This window comes from Pan paniscus, chromosome 8 (genome assembly GCF_029289425.2).
Source record: "Pan paniscus chromosome 8, NHGRI_mPanPan1-v2.0_pri, whole genome shotgun sequence".
Classification (NCBI taxonomy): domain Eukaryota; kingdom Metazoa; phylum Chordata; class Mammalia; order Primates; family Hominidae; genus Pan; species Pan paniscus.
This window is the reverse complement of record NC_073257.2, coordinates 122,669,841-122,686,860: the sequence shown is the minus strand read 5'-3', so window position 1 is coordinate 122,686,860 and position 17,020 is coordinate 122,669,841. Positions and strand designations below refer to the sequence as shown.

General features: G+C 42.4%; 1 protein-coding gene across 1 annotated transcript in view; it reads right to left on the bottom strand.

The window, feature by feature from the left end:
• The window catches only part of RBM20 (RNA binding motif protein 20), a 192,833-nt gene that overhangs the window by 34,430 nt on the left and 141,383 nt on the right, over positions 1-17,020 (bottom strand). Inside the window, exons 6-7 of the mRNA XM_034931454.2 lie at positions 7,443-7,583; positions 5,175-5,306 (exon numbers count right to left, since the gene is read on the bottom strand). Of these exons, the coding sequence (XP_034787345.1) occupies positions 5,175-5,306; positions 7,443-7,583 (273 nt within the window). The remainder of the gene's footprint in view (positions 1-5,174; positions 5,307-7,442; positions 7,584-17,020) is intronic.

Sequence of the window (17,020 nt, the reverse complement as noted above, 5' to 3'; positions counted from 1 at the left end):
TTTAAATCTTGTGTAATTTTGCACAAGAATAATTTGTCTCCCAGTTGGAGAGTGAACTCTTCCCAACTGAGAACCATGTCTTGTATTGCTTTGTAACTATCAGCACATAGAGAAGACTCTCAATCATCTTCCCAACTGAGAGCACCATGGACCATTCACAAGACTGCTTCCCAGGGCCAGAAGCCCTCTCTGTAGCGAGGAGGCTGGCAAGACCAATGGCTCTGAAACCAGGCCCTCTGCCCTCAAAAGCACCTGGGAGTCTCATTCCCACCCGAAGCCTATCGAAGAGAATCTCTGGGCAAGAGGACTCCCCCTACAAAAAATCCCCTGATGACCCTCTGATGAAGTGACTGGGAGACACTGGTTTAAATTATTCCAAGTTCACTTCTGCATCAAAGAGATTATGATTCCATACTTATTGACGAAGTTTCTATAGAACAACCCAGAATATATTCCAATCATCTTGTCCAGGTCTGCAGGAAGAAGGTTACTCACTTTTTATTGTTCCTTCAGATTTTCTCTTTCTTATTCATTTTGCATATTTATTAAACATCTATCAAGTGAAAGGTTCTGCCTCAAATAAGCTGAGGAACTCCCTTGCCACAGGAAGTATATGGGGAGATAAGATATGTGCATGAAGAAATATTCAAGAGAGGAAATGAAAAATACCATAAAATCTCTCCTTTCTCTCCCTATACTTTACCTGGTGAGCAAAAGATAAAGTTAGAGGAGAAAGAGCAATCAGAATTTCTCCCCACCTCTGCAAACCCTGGTGGGACCTCATATGCAGCCCCTTTGGCCCAGAGACACACATGGATACAGTGTTTGCCCTGTACCTTCCCGGTAGCCACTCTCCCTCCTCCTGATAGCAGCTGTTCCTCCCTTATCTTGCTCCAGCCAATCACAGCATGGCCTAGCCCTGGCCAGAGATCAATTCAGGAATGTGCACCTGTGCTAAGCTAGTCCAGTCAGAGCGACTCTCTCTCAAAAGTCTCAGGACTTTTGTGGGAGCTTCTAGGAAAAAACTCTGGCTTTCTCTTGTTGAAGGAAACGGAAGGGGGAGAAAGAGCTGCTGAGGTCACTGTAGCCATCATGCCACCTAGAGGAGAGAGCCTGGGCTGCTACGGCCCATCCCAGGGAGCCCCCAGTAAACAACGCCAAAAGAGCAGAAGGCAGCGTGGAGAGAAACCCAGTCCTAATGAGGGTCTCTGGGTCCTGAATCCAGCCGTACCTGCAGCCAGATCTACTCCTGGACGTTTCATTTACATGCATTCATAAATTCTTTTTTTTTTTTTTTTGCTTAAGCCAACAGGCTTAATGGAGATGAATTTCTGTTACATGCAGAGAGAGTCGCAGCTGATTCATATCAATATAGGGACCATAAAGCATGCATTACTATGTAGTTGAAACATACATTAAGTTGTTTTCACATCTGTTATTCCATGCGACCTTCACAATGCCTTAAGAGTGAATATGGCAGCTTGGGGAGCAGAAAAGCCCTGCTAAAGATCAGAAAATAATGTGTTCTGCGCCCTTTCTATTCAAAGTGTTCTCCGAGGACCACCAGCAGCAGCATCTCCTGGGACCTTGTTAGAAATACGCAATAACAGCACTACCCTAGATATGCTGAATCAAAGTGAGTTTTCACAACATCACCAAGTGATCTGTATGCACACTGAAGCTTGAGAAGCTCCATTAGAATACTATCTCTGCGGCTTCTTGGCTGGATGACTATAAGCAAATTACCTGATTTCTCAGGTTTTTTTCACGTAGACAACAGAGATCATAATAACACACTATAACAATGCAGCTTTAGTGCAACACCAAAACAGTACTAAGTTTTAATCATAGCTCTTCCAGTAGCTAAATACAATCCTGGGCAAGTTCCTGAACTTCTATTAGCTTCAGATTCCTCATCTGTAAAACTGAGATAATAATACCTGTCTAACAGGACTGATGTCAGGATTAAATAATGTATGTAAACTTCTTTGCCCCAGAGTACCGGGACTCAATTAAAGGTATACATTATTGTTATTGTTGTACTCTTATAATTACTGCTATTATACACCCTACACACTTCACAGGGTACGGTGATTACGAGACTGAAAAGATAATATATGAAAAAAATGCTTAAAGCCAAATAACTCAAAGTATAGTCCTTTCCTGATCTGTAAACTGAGGTTCACAGAGGTTAAGCAACTTTTCTAAGCTCACTAAAGCAGGAAGCGGTAGAGCCCAGGCTGACATCACCATCTTCCAATCTAGGATAGGTCACATGGTTGTCAGTGGTTCTTTGTTTATTTGCTTTTTCTCCCACCAGACTGAGCTCCTCGCCAGCTTGCTACTTCTACCTCCATGGCACCTGGCCCAGTTCCACCCATGGTGAGCACTCAGTGCACATTTGCTGAAAGCAAAACTCGACCATCTGACCTCTTTAACCCATGTTTTTTGCACCACCCCAAACTATCTCCCTCAGGAAGGTATTGCTATGCTTTGGTACTTTAATTTAAGAAGCCAATTACTGTGTTAATCCTAATTAGAAACTTATGACAACATCTCATTTGGAGACCAAAGCTCTACTGGGAACTTAGTGTAGAAATTCAATTCTAGCCCCCAGGGAAGAATCCAGGAGACCAGGAACTTTGGTTGGATATAGAATGGGGTGGGATGCTTACTTGTCTGAAAGAAGCAATATGCTTTTATTAGGAAAAAAAAAAAAAAGCCAGGTTCTGCCTGAAGGAGAACTGTTAGTGAAGGAATTTCAGAGGCAATGATGCAAGCAAAGCAGATTCAGGACTCTGGAAGCTGGTTGACACAGTGCCCATCTACACATGGAGACTTGTCAGAATGCCAGTCCTAGCCAGAAACATCCACTAAGCCTTTGTCTTCTAACTTCAACCTTGAAGGTGGATTAAGGCCTGTGGGTCTTAGACAAAATGGACCCTAAGTCAATGTGGAATGAGCTAAAGTGAACAGGAAAATCCCTATTAAATGGAACAGTAGAAAGCACAAAATAAGAGGGTAGATTCAAACACAAATACAGCATTAATTACAAGAAATCCAAATAGACTAAGTGCTCCAGTTAAGAGAACTCCTGCAAACCAATAAGAAGACACAATGCAAAAGAAAAGCATGGGCAGATGACCTGAAAAGAAACAGCCCATCAGAGAAGATCCAGATGGAACAGCCAACAAACAGATGAAAAAGTGCTTAACCTCCATGCGCAATTAGGGGAATAAAATATAAAACTGTCATAAACTGGCCAGGCACGGTGGTTCACGCCTGTAATCCCAGCACTTTGGGAGGCTGAGGCGGGCAGATCATAAGGTCAGGATATTGAGACCATCCTGGCCAACATGGTGAAACCCTGTCTCTATTAAAATACAAAAAAAAAAGGAGCCAGGCATGGTGGTGTGTGCCTGTAGTCCCAGCTACTCGGGAGGTGGGGAAGGAGAATTGCTTGAACCTGGGAGGTGGAGATTGCAGTGAGCCAAAATTGCACCACTGCGCTCCAGCCTGGTGACAGAGCAAGACTCCATCTCAAAAACAAAACAAAACAAAACTGTGATAAACCATGATACTCTCTCAAGACAGGCAAAAATTTAAAAGTTGGACAAGACAATGTGATAGCAAGTATGTGGACCATTGAAAAATTTTTTTTTTTTTGAGACGGAGTTTCACTTTTGTTGCCCAGGCTAGAGTGCAGTGGCACAATCTTGGCTCACTGCAACCTCTGCCTCCCAGGTTCAAGCGATTCTCCTGCCTCAGCCTCCCGAGTAGCTGAGATTACAGGTGCCTGCCACCACGCCCGGCTAATTTTTGTATTTTTAGTACAGACGGGGTTTCACCATGTTGGCCAGGCTGGTCTTGAACCCCTGACCTTGTGATCCACCCACCTTGGTCTCCCAAAGTGCTGGGATTACAGGGGTGAGCCACCACGCCCGTCCGAAAACTCTAATACACTACTAGTAGGAGTATAAATTTGGGACAACTAATTTTGGAAAGAGCTTGCTATCATCTAGGAAAGTTGAGGTAAGCATGCCTTATGATGCAGCTATCTCAATCTTAGTTATGTATGTACCTCTAGTTATATGCTCAAGTGCATATATACCAGGATGACATGTTTGAGAAGGTTCAGATTAGCCTTGTCCCTAAAACAACTCAAATGTCCATCAACAGTAAAATGGATAAACTGTATAGCCATACAATGGAAATGTATATAACAATGAAAATAAATAGACATGCCCAACAACATGGATGGCATCATGTTGAATGAAAGAAGCAAGATCTGTAAGAACACAGCATGATTCCATTTATATAAAGTTCAAAAACAGGCAAAACTAAACCATAATGTTTAGGGAGGCATATACAGGTGATAGAACTATAAGGAAAAGCACAGATATGATTATCACTGAAGTCAGGAGAGTAAAGAGGGAGGGGTTGAACAGGAGGAGGGACTCACGGGAGCTTCTGGATGCTGTCCATATTCTATTTCTTGACTTTGGTGGTGGTTTTATGGGATTTGTGAGATCTCACCCATTATTACTTTTTAAACCATACAATATATAATCAGCCATTTTTCTGTGTGTTCTGTTATACTTCACAATAAAACAAAAAAGAAGGAAAGAAAAGAAAGAAACGTAGATCAGCTAAAACAAAAGCAAACCCTGGTTTGGAACTATTTGAATGCATCCCTGAGTTCTGACAGTGGCCAATTCAGCCAAGGGCTGCTTAGAAGGACTTCTATGAGGCTTAAGACGTAAATATGAAGGAGAGAGAAGAGAACAAGAGATCAAGGGGGTGACAGAAGAAGAAAATGTTACTGAAGGTCTGTATAGGTAGGGAAGGTTGTATTCAAGTGTTTATGCCTGGAACTCTCAGCACCTTTCCCTTCTGACTTCCTCCTTTAAAAGTTCCCCTGTGAACATCTTCTTCTGGAAAACTTTCCTTGGCTCCCAGGTAGTCTCAGGCATCTCTTTGCACTTTGTGTTTACCTCAAGAGCACTTTTCTTGCCATGCTGCAATGGTTTGCCTCGAGATCCTCAAAGGCAGTGTGTCTTTCTGAATCTTTTCCTATCCTCTCCTTTCCACCAGCGTTTAGGTCAGTGCCTAACACGGAGGAGAAACTCATCTGGTGCTTGTTGAATGACTGAATGAGCAAGATAATGCTTTACCTTGAGCTGCAATTCCTTGTATCTCTTGGACATCCGAATGAGCAACTTCTCACCATTGATCACAGCAGATTTTTCTTGATAATACTGGACCATGGCCTGCGCAGCTTCTGTGTAAGCCATCTCTAAAAAGGCCTAAGAAAGAAAGGAAGAACACTCATTGGACTTGACTTTAATGGTCTTAAACAAGATTCAGCACAAGGCATGATTCCATGTCTATGAAGTTCAAGAACAGGCAAAACTGATCAATGGTGACAGGAGTTAGCATTGAGCTTCTCTCTCAGGTGGGGATGGGGTATTGATGGAGAAGAAGCATAAGGAAACCTGACATTCTGGAAATGCTCTATATCTTTACCTGGGTGTTAATTATATGGGTGTACACATGTAACCGATTAATGGAATTGTACGCTTAGGATGAGTGTACATTATGCACTGTAGAGTATGTGTTTAATGCCTCACTTAAAAGGAAAAAAAGTCAGCACAAGGAAGAGATCTCTTTGATCCCATCTGTTCCAAGAGACCTTTTTATAAACATCGCCAAAAGAACTCATTATAAGATGGCCCTTTCCTGATCCCCAGGGTTACCAGACATTGTTATTAATTATGTATGTCGTCCTGGGCTACATCATGCCATGGAATCCCTCTGAGATGGAAGAGCCCACTAACCCACATTTCCCTGGAGGGGCAGTTGCATATGTGGCCTTGAGCTGATCCCTATAAAACTTGCTATCTGGTGGTGATGGTGACAGCAAGAGACACAAGTTTGGTTATCTGAGTTCTTACTTTCCTTATAAAAAAATTCAGGAACTCACAAACCCCTAGGCTTGAAGGAAGGCCATGTTGTTGTGAGTTAAAGAAAAAGGAAAACTTCCCGATTATGTTTCCACAGCATCTTTCTTCTTTATTTAACTGCTCTGATAAAACACAGAGAAATGGGCTTTTCCACTCAACCTGTGTCTACTGAGAGTTCCAAAGAGACTGTTTTGACTGTGCATCAGTTTACCCCAGTAGTTGGTGTGGTGAATTTGTTGCTGCTATTGTTTTTTGGATTTGTTTGGTTTGTACTATACTGACAATATACTGATCCTGATTCCTCAATGCTGCAGGGGAAAAGGGGTCGGTGACAGGGAAGCCCTCACTGTGAGCCCCTAACTCTCTCATTTCCTTAAACTAAATGATCTAAACAAGCTCATTCCCTTCCTTCTCTCATATTTATTTCTGAATTTCAGATGCACAGCTTTTCTCCATGCTGTCATAGTCTATGGCATTAGCGTGGGCGACTAAGAAGTCAAGATTCTTTAGGGTTTTATTTCACATTCTGCCACCCAGATTTCTCAGTGCCTTTTTCCTGATAAACATTTTAGCACCTCTAGCTCTCACTTGTCAAATGGGAATAATACTAATCTAGGGACTCTCACCACATCAATGTTACAAGCTGAATTCTGTGCATTTATCCAAAATAGAATTTCTGAGAAGTAGGAACAGAGACAAGTGAGTAGTCTCACTCCAGGTTGATGGAGAGAGATAGCTTAATGACCTGATGTGGCTATGAGTCTCCAAAGTTCAGCCTTCTTTAAGAAAAGAATTTTTCCTATGCCTGTTCCTCCGATTCATAAAGTAAAAATATTCATTAAAAGATAAAATATTCTGATTTCTGACTGTTGGGAGTATAAACTCCCCACCTGACTTTAGAAATGAAGACAAAGGTACTCCATCCCAAAGGGCTCAGTCAACTCCTACAGGTTAAGGATTCTTAGTTCCTTAGACTTACTAAGCATCCATCCATTCTCACACTCCTACTCTCCTGCTGTGAGACAAAGGGCCTCACCTGCTGACATCAAGGACCAGGAAAAATACCTAGTCCCAAGTTCTTGGCTGGCTCCAAATCCAGGCCATCAGATAGGATAGGCTTAGAGGATAAGATTATAATTAGCTCAGGGGGTTGACAACACAGTGAAGAGATTCAAGTCCATAGATTTTTATTTTGGGTGCCAATTACCCTTTCTGTGTGAATGAGCACCTCATTCCAAAGCATCTCCTCTCACCTCTAGGCAATTCACAAAGGCCTGTACCTATCACTAGAAGGATAGAGTGAAACTAGGGGAAACAAAAAAACATCACCAGCAAAAACATCTATGCCATGCCAACAGAAGGCCAGCTACGGCATCGCCTCTTTATGTTAAGAATGGCTTCTTTCAAAAATTATATCGTTCCCTTTCACTAATGTGTGGTCTGTGGCATACACGCTGGAGTGAAAGTACCCAGACCTACCTGATTAGTCGACTTCATGAGGATGTAATTAGTGACCTTTCCAAAGGGCAGCCCCAGGTTAATGACGTCATTCTCAGTGCAGCTTCCTTCAGGGAGATTGCAGATGTGCACCACGCGGCCAGCCCCTTTCCGCTGTGCAAACTAATGGGAACAAAGATCATTAGTGGTATTCAGAAGATGGTTCCCTTTTCCCCTCTCTTCCAGACATTCTTAATGGCTATCTTTCCCCTAAACAATGATTGTAAAACTATAATTTACAAAATTAATGCAGAAAAAATCCATTCACAGATACACATAAAATATCAATTTTATTCTATCTCTTTACAAAAGGATTCATAATATATATATATTTTTGAGACCGGGTCTCACTCCCGTCACCCAGGCTAGAGCGCAGTGGTGCAAACACGGCTTACTGTAGCCTTGACTTCCAGACTCAAGTGATTCTCCCATCTCAGCCTCCCAAGTAGCTGGGACCACAGGCATGCACCACCATGTCATAATAATGTTTTTTATAAGTAGTAACAACGAGGGCTGTGGAGGATATGAGGAAATGCACATATCCATATGTTGCTAGTGGGAGGCTGAGTATCTATAAACTTTTGAGAATATACTTTAGCAATACTAAATAAAACAAAGTATACAGAGCCCATGATCCTGCCATTCCACTCTTAGAAATGTATCCTATAGAAATAATAGCACCCCAATATGTGATGGCTCATGCGCAAGAACATTTATTACAGTAATTTATTAGGTGGCAAAAAATTGGCGGAACAGCCTGAATGTCCAACAATAGGGAAATGTTTGAGTAAATGATGGCTCAATCATAAAATGGAAAACTACATAGCCATGACAAGAAGGAGGTAAATGTGCTGATATAGAATAATTTTTTTTAAGAAGTCAGAGTCTTCCTGTACCACTCAGACTAGAATGCAGTGGCACAATCATAGCTCACTGCAGCCTTGAACTCCTGGGCTCAAGTCATCCTCCCGACTCAGCCTCCCGAATAGCTGGGACTATTGATGGCTTGAGCCATCACACCCAGCTAATTTTTTAATTTTTATTTTTTGTATAAACAGGGTCTTGCTGTATTGCCCAGGCTAGTCTCGAAATCCTGACCTCAAGTGATTCTCTCACCTTGGTGATACGGAATACTTTTTAAGACAGATCGTTAAGTTAAAAGCAGGTTACCAAGTGGTATGTGTACTATGATGCCATTTTTGGAATACAAAACAAAAATATATGAAAAAAGATAGATGAAGCAAGTGTTGTAAAATTTTGATAATTATTGGAATTGGGCGATGGGTATACAAGGATTAATTATACTGGTCTCTACTGTTCTGTAGGTTTAAAAATTTTTGCAATAAAAAATGCTTAAAGAATATCAGCACATACAGACAAAGGTGTGCAGCATATATATCAACCTGTCAATGTTGGTTATCTTCAGAGAAGCAGAATGGGAAGGCAGTAAGATGAGACATGCTGAACCTTCTTCATATATACGTCATGTTGTTTGACTTACAATTCCAATAAAGAAAAAAGAACATAGAAAGTTTGTGGGAATCTAATACATAAGCATTGATACTCACAGCAAAAACCTGTGGTTTAGGGCAGTGGTTTTCAAAATATTTTTAGCTTGGAGTCCTTTCTTCAAATAAAACTGGTTTATCCCAATGTATTCAACAAATAAAAGAGGAGCTATTCTGGTCAAACCTTGGGGTCCGGCACCCTGGCACGACCCCCACCTGGCAGTCTCAAAGGCACCTCTAAGGAACACAGTCTAGAAGCCAACATTTGGCCCTAATCAAAGCTCCTGGAGGGAGGAAGTGTGTCTGTCTGTTTTGTGCAAACCTTAATCAGCCTGGAATCTCTGGGAGGGTCAAGAATTAGTAACCATAAGCCAACCCAATGTGGAAGAGAAGGATATAATTTTCCGAACCTGAAACACATTCTAATAGCATAGTCTCCATTTGCATAATCACAATTTTCTATGTTAAACTGAACTTCTACATCTAATTACATTTTATGTGGGGCCGACTCTGCTAAGGTAATACCGGGGGAAAGTCTAAGATGTCATCCCTAACAAGGGCTAATACTTGGGTAATTCTACCATGAAAAGCCCTCATTTGTCTCATTTGAGCTGAAAACAATTACAGTCAGTAAGAATTTCCTTTTATGGTTCAGCCCTGAATTGTTGAAGCCCAAGTGCCTCTTTCCGACCTCCCACTCTGCAATGTCCAGAGGTCAAGCACTTTCCCAAAGGGGAGCAAGGATTCAGGCAGCTCCCAGAGCAGCTCCTCATCTTCCTAAAGTGCAAATGGACTCTCCATCAGCTAGGAGACTTTGAGTCTGAGCCTGGCTAGTGAGGACTGAACCCTTCTGCAGAAACGAAAGGAGGAGTGCTATTAAGAAGCAGAATCTTTGCCTCCCATTAGTGTGAGTGTTCACTTAAAGATGCAGACACAGCTGAGCTTTCAAGCAGGGCAGAGTGGCTAGTCCTCTGAGCTTATCACAAGGACGGCTGAGGCTAGGCGCTCTGCCTGGTCTCTTAGCGAGACACGTTTCTGCCCCATGTGACTTTGCTGTGGTTGGCCTTTGCTAATGTGTGCCTGGACAATGGAGCAGACACCCAAGGCAGTTCCAGGCCTATCCTGCTCCTGGCCTATCCAGTTGCCTAGTGAACAGGCATGAGGGCCAGTGCCTCTCTCATTGTCTCCTCCAGACTGAAAGGACAACTCAAGAGGCTTTTATTGGAACATAGCACAGCAACTGCTGCTTCTGGGTAGTAGAAAAAACAACCTCGCAGCTGCCAGTCACCAAAGAAGAGAAGCATTCATGCTGAAGATGTCGTTACCAAAGGCACTAAGTGAATAGGTCTCAATTAAAATTTCCAGTCAAATTTTAAAAAGACATCTTCTGAGTTCTTTCTCTTACAAGATTTTAATCAGAAACAGATGCTGGATTTTACCAATTCCCTTGTTGTCATTTATTAAGATAATGAGATTTTTAGTATTCTTTCAGATAATAGTAATTTGGAGCTTTCCAATTATGAGCTACATCAACTGCAAATGGTTATAGGAGTGCCAAGATATTGATCCCTCAGGCTGAAGGCCAAGTTCCTCCAGTGACCATGAGCAGCTTCTTCAGTTAAACCATTTACTTCAGCAGATTATTTTCTAAGTGAGCCATGAAATAAAAATCTTGAGAATCTCTAGGTTAATAGTTTGCTTTTGTGTGGTGTCTGGCTTCAGGGCATGTGGTAAATCCTATCCAGTTAGAAAGATAAATTAATTTTTATGTGTTCTATTCTTTTGCCAATATTTTATTTCATCAAGTTCTTTTCTGCCATTGATCTGAAATATCTTTTGGTTGTTGTTGAACTCCATTTAGGTTCAAAACCATATATGATTCATACAAGATGTAGAATAGTAGCTATTTTCACTCTATTCTATTCTCATTACACTTTACATAAATATGGCTATTATTTGCCCTATGCCCTGTGGGAGATCTGAATCATGAGGGAAAAAGGGAGGGAGCGAAGGAGGAAAGTGAGAAGGGAAACAGGCGGAGTGAGGTCCCTGAGTGGTACATCAAAAGTACAGTTTGTACATCAGGGGCACTGGCAATCCTGAGTGCTCTTGAGCAAGCGTCACCATGCTATGCAGTAATCCCCAACCCGGGCTCTCTTATAAGCCCTTAAAGGTCTTCGAAGGTAATAATACTACAGGAAGCAGGGGGCTAAACATTATTCTTTACATTGAAAAATGCGAGTTGAGATCGTACTTTGAGTTTCTTTATCAATATGGTAATCTGGTGTTAAATTCAATTTGGCCTGAGGATGCCTCCATACTTTGAGTTCTTATGTAAGGAACTGCATTTTAACTTAGCACATCACCTAGGTGAAAGCCTGAAGTAGTGTACTTTTCTAACAAATAGCTGAGTCTCAGCCAATCACAGCAGCCAAGCTTCAGTTAATCACAGGCAGCCAACTATCAGACCACGTTCAAATTAGGCAAATACGGAGCTGTAACCTATCAAGCTGTTTCTGTATCTCGCTTCAGTTTTCTGCCCATAAATGCTGCCTGCCCACGTGGTGCAGCGGAGCTCTCTGAACCTCTTCCGGTTCTGAGGGCTGCCCAATTAAATTAAACTCTGCTAAATTTAATTCATTTACAATTTGTCTTTTAACACTGGTTAGCTCTTAGGCTAATCAGAAAGTCTAATTGGTGTGTCTCTGTCTTTGATTAATAAAAATGGGTCACCAGTTAGTTACTCATTAATACAAGTACTTTGGCAGATAAAATCTTTCCAAATACGAAAATGCGGGACAGTGGCTGCTTGGGGTGGAAGTAAATAATGAAAGGGGACTTGAGCTATAAAAAGCTTGGGACTTTCCAGTGGAAAGAGCATCCTCCTAGAAGACAGAGGGCCTGGGTTCAATCCCCAGCTCAGCCGCTGATTAGGTGCATGACAGAGACAAACTAGTTTCCTTTTCTAAGCCTTAGTTTCCCCACGTCTGGAACGAGGGAGGTGACCTATAGGTCTAAAGTCCTTTCCGGATGTAAAAAATATATATGTTTATGTGGCTCTAAGTTCTAAAATTCCACTCCTCCCAGACGCCTTAACAAGCTAAACCCCAAGAACCAGGATAATGATAGCTTTCTCCAACAGTGCTCAGTATAAACAGGAAACCCATGTCTTTCCCACTCCCTGTTCCAATGAATGTAATGTTTGTCCTCTCTCTCTGTGTAATTGGCTGTTTAACCATGCATCCATTCCCAAGCATGTTCATCTTTCAGACATGTTTGTCTGTGTTGGTGGTAGTCTCATCTTTATAGGACTAAAGATAAGCTCCAAGCAGTGAGCACCTTGTTTATGAATTCTGCAGCTCCATGAATAATTCTGCTGCCACGGTGGCTAGAAAGAGTTGAGAGGATACACAAATGAACTACAGACACCTGGGCCTGGGGCCTCTCTGAGAACAGACTCATGTCAAGTGTGTGTTTTATAGTCACCAGGCACCAGGGTCAGGGCAGTGGGAGAATCAGACAGACCTGAGTCTGTGTCTGCTCCCCCTGTGACTAACTGTGGGCCAGTTACTGAATTTCTCCAAGCCCAAGTTGGCTTGTCTGTAAAACAGGGGTAATAAAAATTGATTCCACAGGACTGCTGAGAAGATGAAATGCCACCATGAATGTACGGTGCTTTGGTGCAATGCCTGGCATTATGCAGGCTCCTGTAAGTAATGTTTATCTCCTTCCTCCACCCAACAGTTAAAGGATGTGTTACAATGATTCTGCATTGGGAAAAAATATTGTTGTGATTATGTAAGAGAAAGTCTGTATTCTTAGGAAATTCATGCTGAAAAAGAAGTGAAGAGGTACAATGTTACCAACCTACTCTAAAAATAATGATTTAGGGGAAAATGCACAGCTGATCAAATGATGGATAGATAGATAGATAGATAGATAGATAGATAGATAGATGGATAGATAGATGGATGGACAGATAGAGGAAGATGCAGAGAAAATGACAAAGCAAATGGGGCAAAATATAAAGGAGTAGTGAAATTAATCTGGACAAAAGTTATATGGGAGTTCCTTATACCTTTTTGGTAACTTTTCTGTAAGTCTGAAATATATTAAAAGTTACCAAAAATAAATTTTAAAAGACATACTGTAGGGGAGAAGGGCAGGTCAAGGTGTTGATGGGCTCTGTCTGCTGAGTGCCAAGGAGCCACACATAAGACAGGTGGACTGAAAACTTCCTAGCAGAGGTCACATCTCTAAGAGAGCTAAGTTGCAGGGGTGTGACTAAAGCCTGAATTACCAAGCTAAAGGGACAATCATCCTTTTTCAGCCTCAGGGAGGCTTTAGCCTGCCTGCAAGCCAGCACTGACCTTGAGTGCCCCCACATGGGATCAGGGGCCTGGGCTGTGCATTTTCACATGCGGGGGCTGCACCTTTAAAACCAGATGGTGCCCCTGATCGTTCATATGGCTGGGTCCCAGACCTCTCAACTGACCCTCAACTCTTTTGTAGCTGGGGAGAAATGCAAAAGAAGCAAACAGACTTGTATACGAAGATTCTAAGACCTTTCATTGCCCCTTGGTGCAGGTAGAAATAGGCTTCACAGATGAGTTCAAATAAGAGGCCCAAGTTCAAATAACTTAGAGTTGCAGTAACAATATGGCTTAGGGCAACAGGCCTGCAGGGTGAGAGAGGTCTCTCAAACTGCCTCCTAGAGCTGCAAAGTGTAGATTCCATCTTCAGTGAACGATTTCTGTGCTCCAGCCTGATCTGTCTCAGATGTGATCTAATGTTATCTGGCACAGAGTCTGTGGGCCTCTGCTGGTTTTGTTCTAAACATGCCTAAGAGCAGATATGGCAAATATTTATCTCTCATGATGTTGATTTATAACCTGTTATGCAGACAGCAAGATGTTGATTTTGAACCTATCATGCAGATAGCAAATGGTTGCAAATTCCGTAGCTATGGATCTTGGCTTAACTTGGAGGGTGGACACAGTTGTCTTTATTGATGCTTTCAAATATTTTATAGAGCATATTAGCTCTGACTCAGAGTGAATTTACTTTTACTGGTAAATCCATAGGATTGCCTACGGATCTTGGACGATTCACCTGTTTAGCAGCTTCAACATCCCTGGAAACTGTAGAGTCACAAAACGTTAAAATTGGGAGGTCATCTGGTCCACGCTGTATATGAGGACACTGAAGCCTCAGAGAAGTTAAGGATCTTAATCTGTGGCCAATTAAACAGTGGCAGATTTGTGATTAAAACTCAGGTGTCACTGAAAAAAAACCTATCAATCGCAGACTTGATAAATTAAGGTAAATACAAAAATGAAGTTACAAAATAAGATAGGAACTATTTACGTTCTGATGTGGAAAGATGTCTAGAAATCGATTTAAATATATATTGAAAGCTTATGTTAAGTGAAAAAAACAAATTGTGTAACAGATTGTATGACGTTATCTGGTTTGTGCCCAAAAAATTACTTTTACTAATGAAACATGTACACATACACTAGCTAGAGAGATATATACTTATAACAAAAGCATTTAACTTCTGTTTTCTCTGCAAAGTTGACTTTTCTTTTATATTTCTGTTACTGCTAAGATTGTTTACACAATGTTCACACTGCTTTTCCAACAAGAAAAAGTAGGATTTGTAAAAAGAACAAATTCCAAAACAAAACCTACCCAGGTCTCCTGTCTCCTCCTCTTTGCTCTCTTTGAAAAAGCACAAGGTGGCCCCTGCTGGAGGGACAGGAGCAATGACAGAGCTGGAATGGTGGGGAGGCGGCTGGTAGTATATGCCACATCAATTACTAGTCCTCATGCTCAAAGAAGTCAGGAGACCAGAGCACTCTAAGCCATGCATTCAGAGGGCCAGGGCAGACAGACGGTGTTCCAGAAACAGCCAGTAATCAGAGTTGCAGCCTGTGACTTATACCTCTGGCCTTCCACAGACATTTCTATTTTCCTGGGCCTCCATTTCCTTATTTATACAAGTTCCCCAATGTGCAGGGTCTTGGCGAGAAATAAATAATAAAAACGATGTGTATCATCCCAGGTCAGGGTGGCCCATCTGTGACACTGGCACTAAATAAACTCCAAGATGGTTGTGAAAACTGCAAGGTGGCTTTACAGGGACAGACACAGAGAAAGTGCACCTCGGGCAGGTACACGAAAACTACTAACAGGCTGAGAAAGCCCCAAGGCCCCTTCCAGAAACCTGATTACTCTGTTTATGACGACTCAGGCAGCCAAGGAGAAAGTGCCTGGCCTCAAATGGCAGGAGCTTAAGTGAAAGTGAACACCTATCTCTGGGGACCCTAGAGTGGGATGGGAGGGGCTGAGGACAGACACAAATCACCCTACCAACAGCAAACACAGCATACAACTGTCAGTGCAGTGTCCCGTCTCTGTCAAATATAAACACGCGAGCCTGGGCAACATGGCGACACCCTGTCTCTCCAAAAATTAGCTGAGTCTGGTGGCACATGCCTGTAGTCCCAGTTACTTGGAGGCTAAGGTAGGAGGATCGCTTGAGCCCAGGAGGTGGAGATTACAGTAAGCCATGATCACGCCACTGCACTCCAGCCTGGGTGACACAGCGAGACCCTGTCTCGATAAATAAATAAATAAATAAACAATAAAAAGGAAAAGAAAAGAAAATGAGAAAAAAAAACCTAAACAAAAATAAATAAACAAACAAGGTAACGAAACACTCAGACTCCAACACAGGTGGGAGAAGTTTAAATGCAGCCAAGTCTGTCCCCAGAAGGGCTTGGTGGCAGTGGCAGATGGTCTTTGCGGTCCTTTTAGATTTTGTGGCAGTTCGGATATAATCTGAAGGCTCATTTCCAGAGCTCCGTGTCACTTTGGTCTTCTCTTGCTTAAAAACCGGGAGCTTTAGAGGCAGTAACTGCTCTTCGCTCCACAGACATTAGTGATATGATCAGACAGTGGCAGGATCCTGGCTGTTCCTGGTTTTACTCAAAAAAAAGTGTTTCTGAAAAGATGCATGTAAATGGAATCAGACATACAAAGTGCTGGCGCGGGACCAGACCTCACTTGTGGAGGAAAATGGGATCTCTGTGAGGGCTGAAAGGGAGATAACCAGGGAATTTCATTCCCCTCAGTATTTCTTTTCTGTTTGCATTTTCACAATAAGCATAAGTTTTGTAAGCAGAAAAACATTAGAAATGTATATGCAAAAACAACTCACTGGGCATTCATTGGAACCTGGAAAAATATCCTTTGGCAACAGAGTAATCACCCCTTATCTTTGGGGTGATATCTTTGGAGGTCAGTGTTTGTAGGCAGAAAGAAAATCAATAGTTTCTCTGAGGGACTCTTCTGCTACTTAAAGGAGACTTGCAAAGTATTTTTCAAGAGTGGATTAATCATTTCTCCATTTCTCAGCTTGTCTTCAAATGTCAGTGTTCTTGTATTTCAGGTTTTCCTCAAGACAGATACACCCGCATTCAATTCCATATGCTGGCAATGGCAAACCAGGGGACCAGCGTCTGACAGAAGGATGTGAATGAACACCAAGCCACTGACAATGTAGGGGTTGGCTGGGGCAGGCTTTGTCCTTGTCCCTCAGATAGGCTTGGGGAGGCTCATGTGACCAGCAAGATGTCACAGAAGTTATAATGATAAAACCAGACAAATGCTGACTCTCCCCTTCCACTGGGTCTGTAGAAAAAGCCTCCAAACATCTGAGTTCATCTTGGCAGATGCTGTCAGGGTGCAGAAGAATGTGGATATCAGGTGTGGCTGGCCTCTTCATCTCGCTCCATGAGTGGCCAAGGCCAGAGAAGTCCCTGTCACCTGCAACGCAGCCTCGGAACCTCCCAAGCGGCTTGTGGGGTAGGGAGAGGGGGAGGTGAGAGGGGCTTACTAAAGAGAAGGATCACAGCAAGGAAGAGACCCCTCGGATCCTCGCAGAGAGGCTGCAGGGCTTAGTGGTTACAAATGAGGCTTCCAGAGCTAGGCTGCCTAGGTTCAAATCCCACCACCTCCATTTACCAGCTATGTGGCCTCATATAA